The 20,498-nt window shown below is 41.3% G+C and overlaps 2 protein-coding genes across 2 annotated transcripts; both read right to left on the minus strand.

The window, feature by feature from the left end:
- Nucleotides 1-1,368: 1,368 nt before the first annotated feature.
- LOC143848383 (F-box protein FBW2-like) lies at nucleotides 1,369-5,602 on the minus strand. Its single transcript, XM_077357321.1, has 2 exons — nucleotides 5,014-5,602; nucleotides 1,369-2,153 (listed from the first exon to the last, which is right to left on the minus strand). The coding sequence occupies exons 1-2, from the start codon at nucleotides 5,466-5,468 to the stop codon at nucleotides 1,604-1,606; spliced, it is 1,005 nt and encodes a 334-aa protein (XP_077213436.1). The 5' UTR covers nucleotides 5,469-5,602; the 3' UTR covers nucleotides 1,369-1,603.
- A 1,606-nt stretch (nucleotides 5,603-7,208) lies between these two features.
- Nucleotides 7,209-20,089, minus strand: LOC143848680 (histone-lysine N-methyltransferase). Its single transcript, XM_077357672.1, has 3 exons — nucleotides 19,872-20,089; nucleotides 7,688-7,756; nucleotides 7,209-7,593 (listed from the first exon to the last, which is right to left on the minus strand). The coding sequence occupies exons 1-3, from the start codon at nucleotides 20,046-20,048 to the stop codon at nucleotides 7,432-7,434; spliced, it is 408 nt and encodes a 135-aa protein (XP_077213787.1). The 5' UTR covers nucleotides 20,049-20,089; the 3' UTR covers nucleotides 7,209-7,431.
- Between the last annotated feature and the right edge of the window lie 409 nt (nucleotides 20,090-20,498).

The raw sequence follows: 20,498 nt of genomic DNA on the forward strand, positions 1-20,498 counted from the left end.
AAGTAAATTGCATGTTTCTCCTAATACAAATCACTCCCCTCCCAAGTAAAAGGGTGATCATGTGCATATTTCCTTGTGATGGTCATCAAACAAAAGAGCATTGCGATGTCTCTGCAAATATAAATTATTCTTGGCTTAGTCATCCTCCTTACTTCTTGTCCTCCAACTCAAGATTACTTAGGTATAGACTCATAACAACCACCATCTAACGAAAAGTTGACTTTCAAAAGAGCGAATACGTAACACTAAAAATATTGTGGATTTAATGATTTTCCGTATCTTTGCTTGAATACAAGTCCAAAGTCAATATGAAGCAAGAGATATTTGGTTTTGACGTCTCTTTAACAATTTATCTAGAAGGAACCATTCAGCAAAAATAAAAGTCACTTGACCTATTTCAAGTAATGTTGATCATGTCCACCTCAGAATCAAATGATAATTATGGGGTAGTCTTGGATGCCAGCGAAATACCATTCAATTTATTATGTCAGTTGATACCAATTGTTCCTAGTGTCATGTGTCTCAGAAATGACAAAAGAGGTTACAAAGCAAGACAAACAGAAGCCTATTAAGTATCTTACAGAATTATACTGTTAACTTACCAACTTCTCCAAAAGCTTAAGCTGTTGGAGAAAGGCATTATTTATCTTTTATACTTTAACACTCCCACGCACGTGTGGCCCACTTGGCAAACACGGGCACATGTGGTCCCACTTTGGGCTGACCATCGCATGTGGATTTTTGCTATCCAGGAGGTTTGAACTCGAGACCTTTGGCTCTGATAGCATGTTAACTTACCTACTTCTCCAAAAGCTTAAGCTGTTGGAGAAAGGCGTTATTTATCTTTTATACTTTAACATATACTAACATAAGATGCCCAATAGAATCATAAGGATTAGAAGTAATTGGCATAGAATCTATGAATAAAGAGAATCCAATGTGAGAATCCAATGTTATAGTGGAGACTATTAATTTAAGAAAAACAGTTGTACCATTTCCTAGAGGAGATATGGGTCAGGCTAAAATATGCACAAAAGATACAAGAAGAAAAATGATTTTAAAGCTACACAAGTTGATTGATTTCATTATCTGCAACTGCAAATCTGAAAAGCAAATTTTGGTGAAGCAACATGCGGAAGCTTGAAAGGGAAAGAGGCATTACATGAAACCATATTTGACACTTCATTTCTTGGTGCATGCTAAGCACATTAGGTTCCAATATGTATCTTGGATAAGCTAATATTGCACAGGAAATCCTATACATGATTGTCTAACCAGGCTAGAAGACAATCATAATTGAAATTAGTATGAGAAAAAAGAAGCCAATTTAAAGGGAGAAGATGTAGCATGAAGGCGGTAAATTACGAATCTAGGAACATAAAACATTTTCTATTCAAGAAAAGGAAGTGATCTCGTTCACATATATTGCATACATTCAAAAAACCACATGAACTGTATACTCTCAAATCAACCCTAGTGGTAATGTGGTATATATCATAAAAAATGTATACTCCAAAATGCTCTCTCAAATCATCAAATTCACAATATTACCATACTAGCCAAAAATAGGTAAAGGGCAGAATTGAAAAAAACAAGGCACCTGCTATTCAGAATCATCAGAATTATCAGAAGGAGTGAATACTTCCTCACCATCACTCTCTTCTTCACCATCATCAGATGGGTTTGCATCATCATATTCATCATCCCACGGGCCTCGAAAGTCCTCGATCCTGTCACACTTTTGCTCAATATTATCCTCCATCTTGACATTCCAACACCCTTGAATGTCAAGATGGCGGAGGGCCTTGCACTTTGTAAGGATTGCATCAAGCCCAAGATCACTGAAAGAGCCATATGCAAGGTCAAGGTGAAGTAGTGAAGGCATTGTCTCTGCCACAGCCATTGCCTCTCCTTCCTCAGCCGGGTTCAATGGAGCATCTTGGCCGGATGGGAACTCCGGCGGGGGCATGTTCCTTCTCAGGTGAACCAAAAACTTGCAGTTCTTCCCCAATGCTTCAAGACTTTTGCATGTGATCTTCACGCAGTTGCTGATATCCAAGACAGTCACTGTTGCAAGTGATTCTGCATGCTTCTCGACCATCCTGTCAGTAACGTCGCTCATAGGAATCTTCAAGACCGTCAAGAACTTCCCACTGCAACCAGGAAGATTATAGATAATTATGGTCTTTATTCCCACAGAAAATTATTAATTTCGAATTTCCCATTTCTGCAGCCAATAAGAGGAGCTCATGCAGGAAATTTTTTTCTCATACTGACTTTTTTTAAAAGCATAGGGAATATGAGAATCACAGAAAATTACCATATGGAGCTAGATTGGTGAGATGTGAAAATGAAATTTCTATAATTCCCACAAGATTTGAAAATATAAACCTAGATCACCACAGATTTTGATATACTAGCTAACAGTAGATGGTGTTTACCATCAAAACTTAGCCTGTCTTTGGTATTCTTACATACAAATCTCCATTAACCTTCAAGTCATCATTGAAATGCTAAATTGCCACACTCATCGTATGTGAAAATAAGGAATCCTAACTTTGGACGATATATGGATTAGGTGAGCTACTCCTAAGAATAACAAAATATTAAGAGGAACAATGCAACACAGTGCACTCTCATACTTTAGTGAGGCGCATCCCTACAGTACAAATTGGTTGATACCACAGCGTTGAAAGATACAGAACGCCCGGCCGGTGGGGTCACCTAGATCTTGGCCAAAATCAAACTGAACAGACAATCCTAACAATCAATCAAGATCAATCACAGGGAAGCTAAAATTCACTGGCAACAATATTTTCTATAGTTGCGAAACTGGGAAGCGAGCATGAAAAGCAATGTGGGGAGCAAAAGCGGGGAGTGAGAATCAAAATACACTAAGGCCACGTTTGGATACCCAGAAGATTTAAATTTGGATTTCTCACATTTGCAGTTGAGATTTGGAACTGGATCGGATCCTACAATTTCCAAATCAGCTACAACAGTGGAAAAAAAAAATCTGATTTTCAAATCTTTTCTCCGAGACATTATTTGGAAATCCATATTTGTGGCAATTACCTTCACCCTCGCTGCTCCTCAACCCTGCTGCAGCAACAGCAAGACGTCCCTCGCTCCCTCTCTCGTACAACATGAGCATGAGGATTGATGTATTTGGTATCCAAAACTCAAATTCAAATCCAAATCCAAATACAAAAACATGAGGTATCCAAACGTGGCCTAAGATAAGTAAAGGGGAAATATGTGGGAAGCGTTGTAGAAAGTCAATATGAAGCATGTAATAAGCCTTGTTAGAAATGAACAAAAAACATATAGAAAGGGAAGGGTCTATACAGGGGCGGAGCCAGGAATTTACACTTTGGGGGGGGAGCACCCCCATGCTATATATAGATACGCCCCTGGGTCTATAGTAGGTTAGGAGAGGAAAGGTTAATGTAGGTTAGGCTTATAAGTAATAAAGATGGCTCAAGTAATTAGGATTAAAAAAATAGAAATTTTATATGTTTTATTTTTGTAGATTTAATATTAATTGTTTTTGGGAAAAAAATCTTTAGTTTTATTTGACGCTTAAGATAAGACGCCTTAAGTTTTAAATACAATCTTTGGCATTCTCGAAAGGAGAAAAAAATATTTATAGAGAAACAATCACCTAATAGGAAGTGTATTCTTAATTAAGTGAAAATGTATACGAAGGGCGCTTGCCTAAATTTGGCAAGCGGGAAGAATTTAGCTTTGAAACGCTTCCTTAAGCTATGTTTGGTTGCACGTAGTTTCCTTGTAGAATAGTGGTGAATTAAAGCTCAAGTAGTCAATAAAGTATTTTCCTTGTGTGTGTGTCATTACAAAAATAAGGGGTTAGTAGGGGTGTCATTACCAATAGAGAGAAAAGTGTCAAATCCTTTAGAAAAAAACAAGGGGGTTTTGCAAAAGAAGTCTTCTACTTTGCTTTATTTGCAAGAAGAGTCTTCTAGCTCGACTATTTGCAAATAGAGTGAAATGATATTCCCACACCCTTGATTCAAAACTTCATTGACTGTCATGGGTATTTTGGTCTTTCCACATATAAAGACAGTTTGGTCTCTATAGAAGGGAAGTGATAAATCCGCCCCTATTGATTACTTGGGACACCCAGCAGTAGTTTAAGTGGCAGTCAGCCCAATTGAATACTGACATGAAGTACATCAGCCCCTCTCCAATCATTGAGACACTTGGCAATCAGCCCCATTGAATCCTTCCGACGTGAAGTACACATCAGCCCCCTCTGCAACCATTGATACACTGCTGGGTGTCCCAAGTAATCAAAAGGGGCGCATATATCACTTACTACCATGGGTATTTTAGTCACAAACTGATGGCATGACCTGATTTGCAACAACGTGATTAGACTCTATTTGCACGTTGTCAAACTATAAGAATCTTTTTGCAAATAAAGCGAAGTAGAAGACTTCTTTTGCAAAAACCCTAAAAAAAAAAACTTTTTGCTGGGCACAAAAGTCATGCCACATGGGCAAGCAAGGGCAGACAAGTAAATTAAAGTTTGAATCAAAACATGCAACCAAACATGTCTGCCTAGGAATTTTTTTTAATGATAAATTAGTATCTCCAAACGGTGAGAGAGGCATAGGGTGGGGGCAATAGAAGGAGAGATTTGAGAGGAATATACTAGTTTCGTGATTTTTGTTTCCTGATTTTTAGCCACTCCACCCTGGTCTTTACTTTCGAGACACCAATTTATCATGAAAAACAATTCACGGTAGAGTAGCAAAAGGTTGTCCTAGGTAACCATTGCATGTCTACTCAGGTAGGACCGATGAAAAGTGAGAAGTGGGCCCATGAGAACACCATCCCCAGATTTGACCAGAGATGAAGCCCACCACCGATGTGGTCAGATCTAGGGTTAAAAATAAAAACCTTCAAACCCAGATTGAGAAAAAAAAAAAAAAATCGAAAGAAAGTGAGAAGAATTAGAATTAGAATTAGGGATTTGGAAGACTCAACGCATTGGCGACAAAGGAGAAGGCAATATCACCGAGCTTATATGCAGAAAGACTCCTCAGCGTCCCCCTGCTCCGGCGAACCAATCGCCGGACGGCAAAATCGATGTCTTTGGTGAGGTTTTTCCGGCGGCACCACTGCTCTATGTCTATGTGGGCCCAGCAGTAGGGCCCAGCCACGGCCTCACGCCACGATTGGCAAACTAAAGGGACGGATTTCAGCATCTCCTGAAGTGGGATTCGGACGAAGATCTGAGCCAAAATCTCAGGGTTCAGATTTTCCCACGTGTCTCCGCCATTGCTGCTCGTGCGGAGGACCTTCTTCTTCTCCATTTCTTCTCTCCTTTTTTCTGATTTTTGCCCCTTTTTCGTGGTTGTAGTAGCCTCTTTGTTTTTTGTTTTTTTATAGCGGTGGAAGCACGTGCGAAATGACGGGCATGTGGCATTCTCACGTGACATTTTCCATTTTCCGTTCTTTTGACTTCTTTCCGAGAGCAATAGAGCAGGAGGAGATCATCCCATGTTTCCAGCTTCAAGAAATCTTGGCGGGAGAGATTTCTAAAACCTCGATTTCTTACTTAAAATCTAAGAAACTCTGTCGCAACAACAACATATCTTTTACACTGTTTTCAAACTACAACCTGGATTCTAAAATCGGTACCCAAACAGACACCGAAAATTCTTGAGTGTCAAACATAGTTAGACACTGATTTATCATGAAAAATAAATTCCTGGTGGCCTAGGAAGATATAAGGGTGAGATCAGCACCCTTGTATTTTTGTAATGGCACACCTCACGTGGTGTAAAGCGTATATAGTTTAATATTTTTTTACAAACCAAAACAATTTAAATTGATTGTGCCCAAAAAATCATTTCCATAGGATGATGACCTTAGCTGTCCGATCTGTAGAGGAACAGCATTTAATGGAACCCACTATAGATCGAACGTCTACAATCATCCTAGGGAATTAATTTTTTGGGCCTAGTCTATTTACGTTGTGGCCCATCAAATGAACGGTTTGGATCATCCTATGGTGTGGCTGTATGAGAGTAAAAATTCTACCCATTTTTAGGTTATGGGAAATCCAGGTTGGGCCCATTGGGTGAGCGGCCTAGATGACTGATTGAACCATTCAGATGCCTCTGAGGTTTATTACATAATGAGATAGACTTCATCTTCGGTTCGAGCAACTACAGCCGTTGATTTCATGGCCATCAGGGCAGCCGACATTGATTAAAGTTCTAATATCATCCCATCTGGACCAACAGCAGTAAGCCCATCTTGTGGTTGCCTACTAGATCAATCGGCCCAAACATGTATGTGTGGCAATTGGGCATATCGTTTAGAAAATAATCATAATAAATAGCAATTTATTTTGATAATATAGTAGTAATTTACATGCAAATATTTAAAAAATATATATATATATATATATATATCTATTTTATATCACGGGTATTAATCGTGGGATACCCACTTCAATCGACGGCTTAGGATCATCCAAAACTAATTTTCAGTATTGCCATTAAATACCCCTTTGAGATAAAAGTAATAGCACCGGGCTAGAAAGCCTGCTCTAATCAAATACCAGTCGACCAACGTTCTTTATCTCTTCTTACATCTTCTCACATGGTCTTTGATTCTAAGCAAAATCACAAGCCATTTGAAAGCCTATGTTCTGCCTCAACCCCAACCTACACCCAAAAGGTTTGTATTTAATAGTATCCCTTAAAACAGAATAGAATACATATGGCACTTTAACCTTAGAAGGCTGCAGCTTCCAGTCATTCACTTAGCTCCTTTACCAACAACAAATCAACTTCATAGTAAGAAAAACGTGTCTTAAATCCCCATGGAATATCAGTTTGGTTGCGCCTAGGTAGTAGTGAACTAGAACTAGAACTAGTCAAAAAATAATAATAAGGGATTTGCTAGCGTCCATCATAGAAGGCATTTCGAAGATGGTATGTTGCATCTGACAGTAGCCACCTCGTGAATGAAGACAAAATCTGCTGAGAAGTGAGCCTCTGTGGCTGCTGTCAGAGTAGAGTAGTGGTAAGTAGTGTTTGGTTGTCAAACGAAGTAGTTACCTGGTGCGGAGTGTCATTACAAAAATAAGGGAGCGGCAGGGCTGTCATTACTAATAGAAAGGGAGGATTCAAAAAATGAGAGAAAAGAAAAAAATTCCAAGACTCCACTGGCAAAAAAAACTTGCTTTTTTCAAGTACTTTAGTGGGGGACAAAAGTTCCCACAAAAGTTACGCCACCTGGGCAAACATGGGAGAGACAAGACAAGTAGTCTCCTTGTAGTTTGAACTTTGAATCAAAACATGCAACCAAACAGGAAAAGTAGATGAAGTGGCACCCAAAAATGGGTCAAAACAGGCACTAAACCCCAGAATTGTGCAGCTAAAAAGACCTTTATTTTTTGTTCCTGGTACTATGAATAGCTTTCGCCATATCTACTGCAGAATCACCCCGTTTTATGATGCTCTCTAGCACTCCGATTTTTTCAGTTAGCGCTGCAGCATTCGAGTTGGTGGACTGAACTAACTTGTCAGCGGTCTCCAGGGCAGAACATAACTAGAACAAGCATGGAATTTAGTCAGAATACCTGAAAAAGAAGCCTCGGTGCTTTGTGAAGCAAGAATAGGTATTCTCAAGTCCAAGTCAATACCTTTAGTGTAAGAACTGTCCATGAGTGGTCTGTTCCCTCCAATGCCTTATTCAACTGATCATAGTTCTCCTGATGCAAGTAATGCAAAACATGATTTTCATCCACAAAAATTCAAAGCAATGAAACCTTCAGTAAAATGCAACTACACAGAAGGGGTAAAACACAAGATCTCAAAATCAGGTGAATTTACTGCTGCATTTCCAGAGCTTATAGGGTGCAAAAACTGCTCCTTTCTTAGGTTTTGGGTATTGGGCTAGGCCAAAGTCTAAACAAAACTAGCATCCTGTTGAGGGAGTCAACAGACTCCTTGAAGTGCTGAACTCAATGTTGAGAAATGGTTTCATATGCTATCGGATTTATGGCATGGAGACCCCTCATATGTTTCATGAGGTGAATGGTGCAGTGGATGATTTGGAAATATTGTAGTTGACCTTCCAGAAGCATCTATCAGAGAAAAACTCCCCCCCCCCCCCAAAAAAAAAAAAAACAAGAAGAAGAAGAAGAAGAACATTGTGTTGCTTAACTTCTATTTTCCAAAAATGAAAGAATTTTTTATTTGGAAGGCAACGAGATTTTATTGCGAAAGAAAAGTACACGCCAACGATTAAAATCCCACCAGGGGACAAGGTGTCCCATAGGGCCATAGGGATCATAGCAAAACAAAGCAAAAATCATACCCAATCAATTTTTTTGACTACCCTACGCCTTGCCTTCGGTATAAAAGGTACTGAAAACAACTGGTTCACTCTTATCCGCCCCTTAGCCACTTTATCTACTTGCTCATTAGTAGACTTCAACATATGTCGGAGTTTCAGGTTTACTTTGTAACATAGATCAATAATGTCAGCAAAGGCACTGACAAAAGGCACTAACAATGACCGGTTCACTCTTATCTGCCCCTTTAGCCAGTTTATCAGTTTGCTCATTAGTAGACCTCAACATATGTCGGAGTTTCAGGTTTACTTTGGAACATAGATCAATAATGTCAGCAAAGGCACTGACGATGACCAGTTCACTCTTATCCGCCCCTTAGCCAGTTTATCCGCTTGCTCATTAGTAGACCTCAACATATGTCGGAGTTTTGGGTTTAATTTGGAACATGGATCAATAATGTCAGCAATCACTCCCGCTAGCATCCATGGAATCATTGATCTTTTTGTTGCCCAACAGTGATGATTGCGAAGTTTGCTTCAATGACAAAGGGTTCTTGAAAGGAGTTGGTATACAATTTTAATCCTCAAAATGGCGCTCTAGCTTTCGCCTCATTAGAATCACGCACACCAATCGATCTAGAAAAGGAGAATAAAGAACACTCATCCAAATTTCAAAGATGCCTGATACCTGCCCAACCTGGATTGCCTTTAGAACTCCCGTCAAAGTTAAACTTGATCCTTCCACTGGGGGGCGGAAACCACTCTTGAATAGATCTAATTTTCCTACCTTTCTCTAGAATATATATTTTTTTAATATGATGAGAATTTTATTAAAAACAAGGAAAGGAACCAGCAACCGTGTTGGTCGGGGAAACACAAAGGATATCCAAAAGAGAGAAAGAAAAACAAGGAAACAAATTAGGGAGGGAGCTCATCAAAGATCTCCATGCTCAGTCTAGTAACTCCTGAGCGGGCAAGGTGATCCACCTCGCCATTTTTTTATCGCCGCACGTGCTGAAAACAAATCGGAAAACCCTCCACACGATCCCGAATCGCATCAATTAGAGATGCAAACCTCCAAGGATGAGTTTGACTACCGTCCATCTACCTTATAACATTGAGGGAATCTCCCTCCACTAAAAGTATGGCCAAGACGCTGCTATCGGAAAGCCTTGTTCCCTGCAACACCGCCCTTACCTCCTGACGCAGGACGGATCACACTTGTATGGGGTTATCTAAAAAATGGAATGAGGGAAACAAACTATCAAGTTTTGGACGTCCAGGCATATAAAACTGATTGTAATGAAAGTGTAGTATATCGATTCTGGACAGCATGCGACTCATATGATTCAACCATGAAAATATGATTAAGCGGTAGAGAATTTAAGATTATCCAAGAGTAGATTCTCATAAAACAGAAATTTCAGCAACCCACTAAAATGCATTCCAATCCCACATACAAATCACACAAGGTCTCAAAACAATTGTAATATGCCTGTGAGGAAGATTCTGGACCTCCAACAGGGTTTTGGGTAGGTTTCGAAGTATGCAAACACAAGCCAAGAGGTTTTCAAAGGATACCAGGATGGTGTAGACTATGATGATAGGGAATATGGTGAAACGGAAGAGTAAAAACAGTGACTAGATTAGGGAAAAATTCCTACGAGTTTTATGATAGGTTTGGGCGGGTGCAGATATATGCCAGAAAGGGGCACAAGGTATTATTGTATTAACGGGTTTGAATGGTGTTTCTAAGCCTGGAGAAAAATTTTATTGGTATTCTAGGGGTTTGGGGCAGAAGATAGCCGAAAAAGAAAAATACAAGATAGGTTTAGGGTTACAGGGAAGGTGGTTTATGGGAGAAAAAACTAAAAGAGGAGAGAAGAATAGTAAATCAATAGATGAGAAGTAATAAAAGTATGCTACCTAAATTGTATGTCATGGAATTTCTTTCTCTAATTCCATCTTAGGACTATCACCGGTCTAAACCTTATTTTCCATTCCATCAGTGATTTTATTTTAATTCTTGTTATCCACACTCACTCTTTCTTCAAAAAATAAACCATACTTGTTCTAAAAGCCTATTTGCTTAAGTTCCTGTTGTTAGCTCTGTATAAATCTCATACATCAATCATTGAGAGATGAAAGGCAGTTTATCTTGGATTTTTGTGAGAAAAAATGAATATCAAAAGCTAGAAAACATCACTTCATGATCTAAAATATTTTTAACCAAAAAGATAGAAATAACAGATCAGGTCCCTACACTTTTATGTCTCAAAGTCTTCATTCAAATTACTAGGAATGATAGTATGAGTATGCTTGGACAATTAGCAATGCTGACATTGAAGATTACCTGAAGAACCAAAAATACATAGAACTAATAAATGTAAAAAAGATAAGGTTGAATCTCTCAAGAATAGAGCCAACTAGACAAGCTCTTTATTGTCACTCGCATGGAACGAAATTTTATAGCAGTGTGATCCAAAAGAGTCACAACCTCCACCAATCCTCAACTTGGCAGAGAACACCGTGACTAAGAATAAGGGCATGCTACAATGGACATTTTTTTTCTGAAAGGAAATATTTCTTATAAGACGATTAACAAACATGAGAAGAGATGGCCTTCTCGAGATTGGGTGGTATAAAAGTCTAATGAAGCGGAAGTTTTATGCTAAAGTGTGGAATCAAGCCGTTGACTTCAATTTTATAGGGCACTTGGTAATGAAGGAGACTCCCTTAATATTATTAGATGAATGATTTACAAGATAAAGTAGCCATGGAGGTTCATGGATGCTATTAAAGAGGCTTTTGACTATATTGCGGATCATCAGATTTCCTTTCGTCATATCCGTTGTGTGAGGCTAATGCAGAGTTGTCTCCTTAGCACACATCTCTAGCACAGTTTCAAAACTCCCCCACATCACCGTGGACGCCCCCGAGTCAACTCCCTTTTACAGTGGCCGCGTTCCGTGTTTTGTCGTGGCCACGTTCCACGTTTTGAACTACAAAGTCAATAAAATAAAAACTCCTTCGACTCTCCAGAGCACTCGGCCGCATCAACCAAGTACTTGACCATGTCGTGCCAAGTCGACTAGGAATTTCTTCGGCCGCGTTTTGATACGCAAAATACTGGTCTCCAAGCCTATCTGTGACCATCTTGGCTATTCCTTATTTTATTTTCTTTCTTTGTAAATCCTTTTCTCCATTGAGAGAGAGAGAGAGAGAGAGAGATTATTAGAAAAATCAAAGTGTAAAAACAGAATAAAGACATATAGAGGATAAAAATTGGATGTGAGTACTGTCAGGAAGTCTATCCCCGGCAGGTCCAGAACAATAACTCTACACTAGAGGCCTTACGATTAGACAGTTATAACTTGAACTGCCTTACCAGATGATAGCAGCAAGCAACACTGCATTGATAGTGGAAGATACTAATCTCTAACTGGCGGAAAATGAATGCCCTATTAGATTTAGTAGATGGTCAAACTGTAGATAATCCAGCACTTAGAAGCAGAAATCTTCCTCATGGTGCCAGTCCCATGATGTTCCCAAAGAGGCAGAAAGCGCTCCCATGACGTTTTCAACCTGCTCATATTATTCCATCAATTCCGCCATCACGAACTTCCTTGCATCAAACTCCTTCAACTCTTTAAAGCAATGTTTAAAAATGTGAATGCGGCGCGGAACGCGGCCGAAGAAAATCATAGTCGACTCGACATGACATGGTCGAGTACTCAGTTGACGCGACTGAGTACTCGGTTGTCGCAGTCATAATTCAGAAGAATCAAAGGAGATTTTATTAACTCTGTATTGCAAAACGTAGAAAGCGGATGCGGCGCAATGCAGAATGTGGCCAAGTTAAAAGGGAGTCGACTCGGAGGGAATCGACGCGGACGTGGGGTAGTTTTAAAACTATGGTTTAAAGTACTTCATTGGAGCAAGCACAAAGGGGTCTTCATGGAGCGAGAGAGGGCACGAAAAATGAAGATGGGTAGAAATTACTACTTTTTATGTACTTAAATTGAAAGATATATATAAAGATGATTAGAAATTACAATTTTTTGATGTACTTGAATTTTGAAATACATATAAAGAAAATCCGATGTCTCCTACGTTAAAGCTACAGATGTGTCGAAAGCGACTCGTAATCCGCGGATCAGGAGTAGAAATTGCTCCAGGGGAAGTGCTCAGCGAACGCCCAGTTGTAAATGAAGATTCTCTCTTGGAATGTTAACGGATTGGGGTCTTTGGAAAAAAAAGCACAGGTCAAGGAAATAGTTAAAAAGAACAAACCAGATTTAGTTTGTATTCAAGAAACAAAAATGGGGGAAGTCAGCAGTGCTCTGATCATGAGTTTAGGTGGAAATTCCGATTGGGAGTGGATTTTTTTGGCATCCGAAGGTGCTGCCGGAGGTATTTTGGTCATGTGGGATCAATCAAAATGGGAGATCCAGGATTCTTGGGTAGGCCAGTTTTCCGTCTCAATAGTTCTGAGACAGCTGGGTAATAAAGAAGTGGTTACCTTCTCGGGAGTTTATGGTCCAACAGAGGGGTCGGCCAAGAGACAGTTGTGGGAGGAACTCACCCTGGTTAGGAGTAAATGGGGGCACCCGTGGTGTCTAGGGGGAGATTTCAATGAAATTAGAAGAGTCGAAGAAAGGCTGGGGTGTCGCAGAACATCCCAAAATATGTCTGAGTTCTCGGATTTTATTGCTGATAATGAACTGATTGATATCCCTCTTATGGGGGCTAAATTCACTTGGTCCAGGAGCTCCAGCAAGAGTCGCCTAGATCGATTTTTGTTTTGCTCTGGATGGCTTTCATTGTTCCCGGAGGTGTGTCAGAAAGCGATTGTGCATTCTGTTTCTGACCATTGCCCTCTGTTGTTGGATCCAAGATTAGAGTCCTGGGGTCCGGCTCCCTTCAGATTTGAGCTAGCCTGGTTAGAAATCCCTAACATGGTAGAGAGATTGGGGGGGTGGTGGGAATCATACAATGTGGAAGGCGCCTCAGATTGGATTATAGGAGCGAAACTCCGTCATGTTAAAAAACAACTTAAAGAGTGGAATTCTCTCCGTCTAGAGGCTCTTCAGGAGCGCAATATTTGGCTCTCAGCACGCATCCGAGAAATATCTATGGCTGATGAGGAAAGTCATGCTACAGAAGATGACTTGACGGAACTGGGTAAACTAAAAGAGGAACATAAAGGCTGCATACTTCAGGCAGAGATCTCATGGAGGCAGAGGTCCCGCGTTCTTTGGTTAAAGGAAGGTGATAAAAATACGGCCTATTTTCATAATATGGCCAGTGCCAGGCGTCGAAACAATAGAATCGAGGTATTAGAAGTGGATGGATCCCTATCTTATAGCAAAGAGAAGATTACATTGGAAATCCTAGATTTCTACAAGCAATTATATTCTGCAGATGATATAGTGCGGCCGAGGCTCGACGAGGCGGTTTTCAATTCTCTTGATGATGTTAGTTCTATGGGGATGGAAAGCCCGTTCTCAGAGGAGGAGGTGGAGAAGGGGGTTTTCTCGATATGCCGTGATAAAGCTCCGGGGCCAGATGGATTCTGTCTCGCTTTCTTTCAGTCATGCTGGGAGTATGTGAAGGGCGACATAATGGCTTTTTTTCGAGCTTTCCACGCAGGCATGGTGCTGGATCGCGGCACAGGTGCAACGTTTATTGCTCTAATCCCAAAAACCAATGGAGCAGTGAGAGTGTCGGAGTTTCGTCCTATTAGCTTGGTTGGATGTCTGTATAAGCTCTTGTCGAAAGTTCTGTCGGAACGGTTAAAGAGGGTTCTTCCATCTCTCATTTCAGAGAATCAATGTGCTTTTGTAGCCCAGAGACAAATATTAGATTGTGCACTAGTGGCCAACGAAATGGTGGATTGGATGGCACGATCGGGTGAGCAAGGAGTAATTTGTAAGTTGGATATGGAAAAAGCATATGACAGGGTCGATTGGCAGTGTTTAGACTATCTTCTTCAAAGAATGGGCTTCGGTGAGAAGTGGAGAGGGTGGATCCGAAGTTGTTTATCTTCAGCATATTTTTCCGTCCTCATTAATGGCTCTGCTAAAGGATTCTTCAAATCGTCCCGAGGCTTGCGTCAAGGGGATCCTTTATCTCCCTTTCTCTTCGTTATTGTTGCGGAAGCCCTTAGCGTGTTACTAAAGAAAGGGCAAGTGGAGGGGCTGATTTCCGGGGTTAAATGTGGTGTCAATGGAGTCGAAGTTTCGCATTTGCAGTTTGCGGATGATACTCTCCTTTTTAGCTCTCCCTTGCCCTTAAAGATTCTTAATCTTAAGGCTATTCTTAGGTGCTTTGAATTAGTGACTGGGCTCCGATCGAATTTCTCTAAATCCAGACTTTATGCGGTGCATCTAAGCGAGGAAGGGGCCTCTCGACTCGCCAGTATTATGGGGTGCTCGTTGGATAGTCTGCCGGCATCTTATCTGGGCTTGCCTTTAGGTATAGGGAGACCTCCTAAAGAGGCTTGGGTTCCTATTGTGGAACGTATCGAACGTCGTCTTGATACTTGGAAAAGGAAATTGGTATCTAAAGGAGGGAGATTAACATTGATCAAGGCCGTTTTGGCCAACATTCCCCTCTATCAGTTATCCTTATGTAAATGCCCTGTGTCTGTGATCAAGCGTATAGAACAAATTCAGCGCAGATTTTTGTGGGGGGGATCTGATAAGAAGCGGGTTCTGGCCTTAGTGAGCTGGGAAGAGGTGTGTAAGTCAACCAAAGGCGGAGGCCTCGGAATTAGAAGGATAAAACAGGTAAATCAAGCACTGATGGGAAAATGGTTGTGGCGGTTTGGCGAAGAAAAAAACAGATTGTGGGTCAACGTCATCTCAGGGAAATATGGGGCTGATTCAGGGGAGTGGGTATCTCTCAACAGATTCAACAAACCTGGAGTGACATTATGGCGTGATATCAGATGCATTATCCCTCAATTTGATCTCGGAATTAGATTCCGTGTGTATTCCGGTGACAGAATTTCTTTTTGGCTCTCAAAATGGTGCTCGAGCTCCCCATTAAAAGATTTATTCCCGGACCTTTTCTTAGTCGCGGCGGATAAGTCAGCTTTAGTGAAAGTGTGCTATGAGCGCTCTGTGAGTAAAGTTACCTGGAACCCACTCTTTCGTCGGAACTTCTTTGATCGCGAGATGCCATCGGTGATAAGCTTATTTCAGTTGCTGGAGCAGAATTATATTAGTTCATCAGGGGATGACAGAAGATTGTGGAGATTTACCTCGTCAGGAGGGTTCTCGGTCAACTCTTTCTATCACAGTTTGGTGCCGTCTGAGGTTAATGCTCTGGAAGCAAAGGTGTGGCACATCAAGGCTCCACCACGAGTATCTCTATTTGCCTGGTCTGCGTTAAAAAATCGGATCCAAACGGTGGATTTTCTGCGGAAGCGTCATATGTTAATAATTGACCATTGCGCTCTGTGTATTGCGTCTGGGGAATCGGTAGACCACATTTTCATTCACTGTCGAGTAGCTCGGGAAGTATGGGGGAAAATTTTGGACAGATTTGGACTACATTGGGTCTTTCCATCCTCTCTGCAAGACTTATTTGAAGGCTGGTATTGTTCACCTTGGGGTAAAAAAGGCAAGCGCCTGTGGTGGCTCTCTCTGTTGGCTTTTCTATGGGTCATCTGGGTCGAACGGAACTCTCGCCTGTTTGAGGGAAAGGCTAAATCTGCCCACTTCTTATTTATTAAGGTCATTGCCCTCTCTATATCTTGGGCGCGAGCCCTCCCTTTATTTCGATTCATTTCGGCGTTTGATCTGTGGGAAGGATGGAGAGTTGTTTGCAACAGTCACGAAAATGTGCCGGTCCCGCAACAGATATGGTGCTCTCCTCCTGCAGGCAACCTCAAATTAAACTTTGATGGTTCAAGTTTAGGCAACCCTGGGTTGGCAGGAATCGGAGGAGTCTTGAGAGATTGTCATGGTGCGGTACTCAAGGCTTTTTCGGGTCCAATTGGCATAGCAGACTCGAATGAAGCGGAGGTAAAAGCAGTGCATCGAGGCATCCTGATCCTGAGTGAGGCAAGGGGCCTCTCAGTAAGGTGTATTGTGGAGGGCGACTCTTTGAACGTCATAAGATGGCTGAGGGGCCCAAGGGGCCCTCCGTGGCGTTTTCTTCACTTATTTGACGAGATGAAAGACGTATTACAAGGCATGCAGGTCTCTTTTCAGCATGTGAGGAGAAGTGCCAATGCTGTAGCTGATAAGTTGGCAAAGGAGGGCGTATCGAAGCAGGATTTAGATCTTTTCGACTTTCTTCCTCCTTAATCCTATTTGTATTTCCCAGGTCAGGTTCTGTCCCTAGGGAGTTTTATTTTCCTCTTGTATGTTTTTGGGGGACCCCCTCAGTCTTCTATTAATATATCTTCGCCAATATTCAAAATATAAAGAAAATATTGCATAAACACTCCCATGGTGCTCCCAACCTTAGACTTTTCTAGACCCCCGTGCTTCCCCGCCTCCGCCGCCGCCGCCGCACCCGCACCCGCTTCGTGCTTCTAAGATCTAGCACTTACCGCCAGTGTGGCTAGTTCGCACTAGTTTTGTAACAACCCACAAGGTTTTAAATTTCGGTTTCGGTGTCAGTTTCGGTCACCACCAAAACCGAAATGTTTCGGTTTTGGGCCGAAATTTCTGCTGAAATCATGTAAAAATATGATTATGATTTCGTTTTTTCTTTTTTTTAAGTTTGACCGAAATGTCTAAATTTTCGGTGTAAATTTCGGCGATTTCAGTGGAGATTTTGGCTATTTCGGTGAATATTTCATAAATTTAAGTGGGAATTATAGCATTTCGGTGGACTTTTTTAAAATTTCGATTGATCTATTTAAAATTTCGGCGGATCGAAATTTTGTAAAAAAGGCTAAAAACAAAATTTCGTAACATTTTGGTGAATTTCGGCGAAATTTCACCGAAATCTTGTAAAGAAACGACTTCATGTAAATTTCGTTTCGGTCGCGGCCGAAACCGAAATATTTCGGCCGAAATTTAAAACCATGACAGCACATATATACGGCATCTACAAGAAAATTCCACAATAGACCTCTTCACCATCGTTAAACCTTGACTTTAGTCAAGGCAAAACCTTCAGAATTATCCCTAACAGACTGCATCACACTTCTTTGTTGTGCATACCATAATTGAGCACACACAATGTTCAAGGTGGATAAAATCACACATTGCTAAGTGTCACGGGGTCGTTTTACTCTTACTCAAAGTAGCCCATGAGGGCACTAAGTCACCCAACTCTCTACACTTGAGGTTCTCTCAAGAAGGGAACAAGCACAAGCAAAAACACAAGGCAACACGATGCAACAAGGGACGCCAAATTTTTAAAAGTGGTTCACCCCAAACAGTGCCTACTCCACGAGCAATATCTATTGCTTTACTATTACAAAACTCTTTACTCTAGGCCAAAAAGCCTTTACAAGGAAGATCGCTAGGCCAAAATGCCTTTACAAAGAAGCTCCCCCCACCAAACACACTCACATCCCCATTCTTTTTTGTGCATGGGGCGTTTTTCCCACATATAGGCCAGTTTTGGCAACCATCTCAAGGCCAATGGCCAATTTACAAACTGCCTAAAGGCCATTGGCCAATGTAAAACCACCCACAAGGGGCATGTGCTCATGAACTCACAATGACAAGCCACCAAGTGGCACCGCTACTTGAAACTGCCAAGGCATGCTGCCCTCTTGCATAAACTGCAAGCCATGTTGCCCATTTCCTAATGAGAAGTGCCCTCTTGGCCAATTCGTTGCTTGCCACGTGCATAACTGCACAAACTGCCCAGCCGAGTCTGCCTTGCATCCCAAGCCTTGCACGCTCAGCATCTTCTTGGGCAAGGCTCTACTGCCATGCGTGAAACTGTGCCAACCCCCACCCTACGTGTTTGCCATGCGTGCCCAGCACCCGCTTGGCCAAACTATTCTGCCACGCATGTTTGGCCCATTTTCACCTGCCAAAGCCACTGTTTGGCGCCAATGCCATTGCACATAACCGCTCCCGCCAATGACTTGCATGTGTGCCTTGCGCACCAGCCCTCTTAGCCATGCCCAGCCCATGGCTTTGTTGCTCATGTGCTGTCTTGCACACTTGTGCCGTGCACCAAGGTCATTGCATGCCTCTTTGCCAAACCCATCCACACTTGGCCTTTTCATGCCATTGGCCTCGTGTCATGGTCTTTCTCCCACCTTGTTACCCTCTAGGCCTATCTCCCTAGGCCCATTTGGCTATTGGCAAGGTTGCAAGGTGCCACCACAAGCCAATGCCTATGCTATCGAATTTAGGGGGCTGACACTAGGCTTGTAACCAGATGTACTCATATTGAGTTTTCAAACCTGCAAGTAATTTGAAGTTAATTTCTCTCCTACCTATTTCCAGTGTTCTCCTCAACATCTCTAGAATGATGAGATGACATGGGTAATAAGGGGTCACATTCACATCTCAAAAAATAATAATAATGGGTCAGTCCCCACATCCCTATTAGAGAGGGGCAATACTTGCCCAGAGTCCTATCACCCTCTATGTAATGTGCTATTTTTGTCTCCATCTAATTCAGCAATCAGTACGTCAAACTGGATATACTCCCAACTTGCAATTCATGTGTATATAACTATATACACCCAATAGGAGATTATTTACAATCCATTCAGTAGAATTCAAGATCAGCAACTCCATGCCTTTCAAATGAAGTAAATGATGTATCTAAGGCCATGTCTGGCTGCCAGGATTTTTTTCATGATAAATTGGTGTCTCCAAGTGGTGAGAGAGGCGTAGGGCAGTGGGAGAAGGAGAGAGATTTGAGAGGACAAGATTGAGATAAAAATGAGAAATGGCTAAAAAGCAGGAAAAAGTCAATCCTATTTTAGTAGAGTTTTTTTGTTTCCTGATTTTTAACCATTTCACCCTCATCTCCACTTGGAGACGCCGATTTATCATAAAATAAAAATAAAATAAAAAAATCATGGTACCCAAACATGCCCTAAGCTTCATTTCCCCACCCACCTATATGTTCCTAGGTTATGACCATCCCAGGGAAGGAGATCGTTTCCATTCGATGCAGAAGGGTAACCTGAATGCTAGGTTTTTCAACTGATTACTAACCCAAATTATTTCTCCACTTGGGTTATCAATCAAGATACCAAAAGGGCTTTCTTTCACTATTACAATGTTTGTATTTTCAATAGAAAATATAGTAAATTTTGGTCATGTAATTCAAGTTTGATTACTCATAGATAAGGATCCATGACCCTTCTCCTATTATGGGTTGTCTGTACATAATCAAAAACCCATTTCTTGGATATATTTCATTCCATAAAACATTAAAAATAAAAAAAATCCTGTAGTTTCTTGATACAAAAAGGGGATGTCCGAACCCAAATACCAAATAGAAAAAGGGGTGTATTTAGTAAAAAGATTTAGCAACATGTAACAACAAAATTGAAAAGAATATGATTTTGATCGTGGGGGTGGGCTTACCTGAAATAAGTTGTGCAAGTGAGATGGTGAAAGAGGGTTGAGGAAGGTGTTTGTAGACGAAGAAGAAGAAGGAGAAGAAGGCGAAGAGGAAGAAGAAGAAGGGGTTTCTTGGCCATCGCCCACGTCGCCCAGAAGATCTCCGATGCAAAGTAAAGGACCTCCCACGCCTCTCATCATCCTTGCCTTCCTCGATTCACTTCCCTTTTTCTGCTTTCCACAACTTTGTATAAATTTCCGGAAATGTTATCGGCACTACTGTATTTTGATGAGGGCACTCCTCAGTTTCTTAAAAGTACGGTATGGCCCGCACCATAGGATGATTCTAACCGTCCATTAGATGGACCACAGCCTAAATAGGTCTTGCCACAAAATTCAATTTTAGAGGCTGATCCTAACCCTCCGATCTGAAGGTTATAGGGTTGATCATAACCCTCTATAGATCGGAGGCCCATCTAATGGACGGTTTGGATCATCCTATGTGCGGGCCATACCGTACTTTTAATAAAGTGAGGAGTGCCTCGTAAAAATACAGTAGTGCTGATAACATTTTCCTAAATTTATGCAGGGATCTCGCAATTAGCCAAAACACCGTATAAAATCACAGGATAATACTTACCCTAAAATTTG

Source organism: Tasmannia lanceolata, unplaced genomic scaffold (genome assembly GCF_043159265.1).
Source record: "Tasmannia lanceolata isolate RefF3 unplaced genomic scaffold, GAP_Taslan_0.1 ptg000016l, whole genome shotgun sequence".
NCBI classification, from domain to species: Eukaryota; Viridiplantae; Streptophyta; class Magnoliopsida; order Canellales; family Winteraceae; genus Tasmannia; species Tasmannia lanceolata.

Excerpts from the sequence above, each read along its gene's own strand:
- LOC143848680 (XM_077357672.1), bottom strand. The coding sequence starts at position 20,048 with ATGATGAGAGGCGTGGGAGGTCCTTTACTTTGCATCGGAGATCTTCTG. Across the intron at positions 7,757-19,871 it reads ACTTGCACAACTTATTTCAG|GAGAACTATGATCAGTTGAA; the intron begins GTAAGCCCACCC and ends TACTTGCATCAG. Across the intron at positions 7,594-7,687 it reads GGACAGTTCTTACACTAAAG|TTATGTTCTGCCCTGGAGAC; the intron begins GTATTGACTTGG and ends TGCTTGTTCTAG.
- LOC143848383 (XM_077357321.1), bottom strand. The coding sequence starts at position 5,468 with ATGTCACGTGAGAATGCCACATGCCCGTCATTTCGCACGTGCTTCCAC. Across the intron at positions 2,154-5,013 it reads TTCTCCTTTGTCGCCAATGC|TGGGAAGTTCTTGACGGTCT; the intron begins GTTGAGTCTTCC and ends TCCTGGTTGCAG.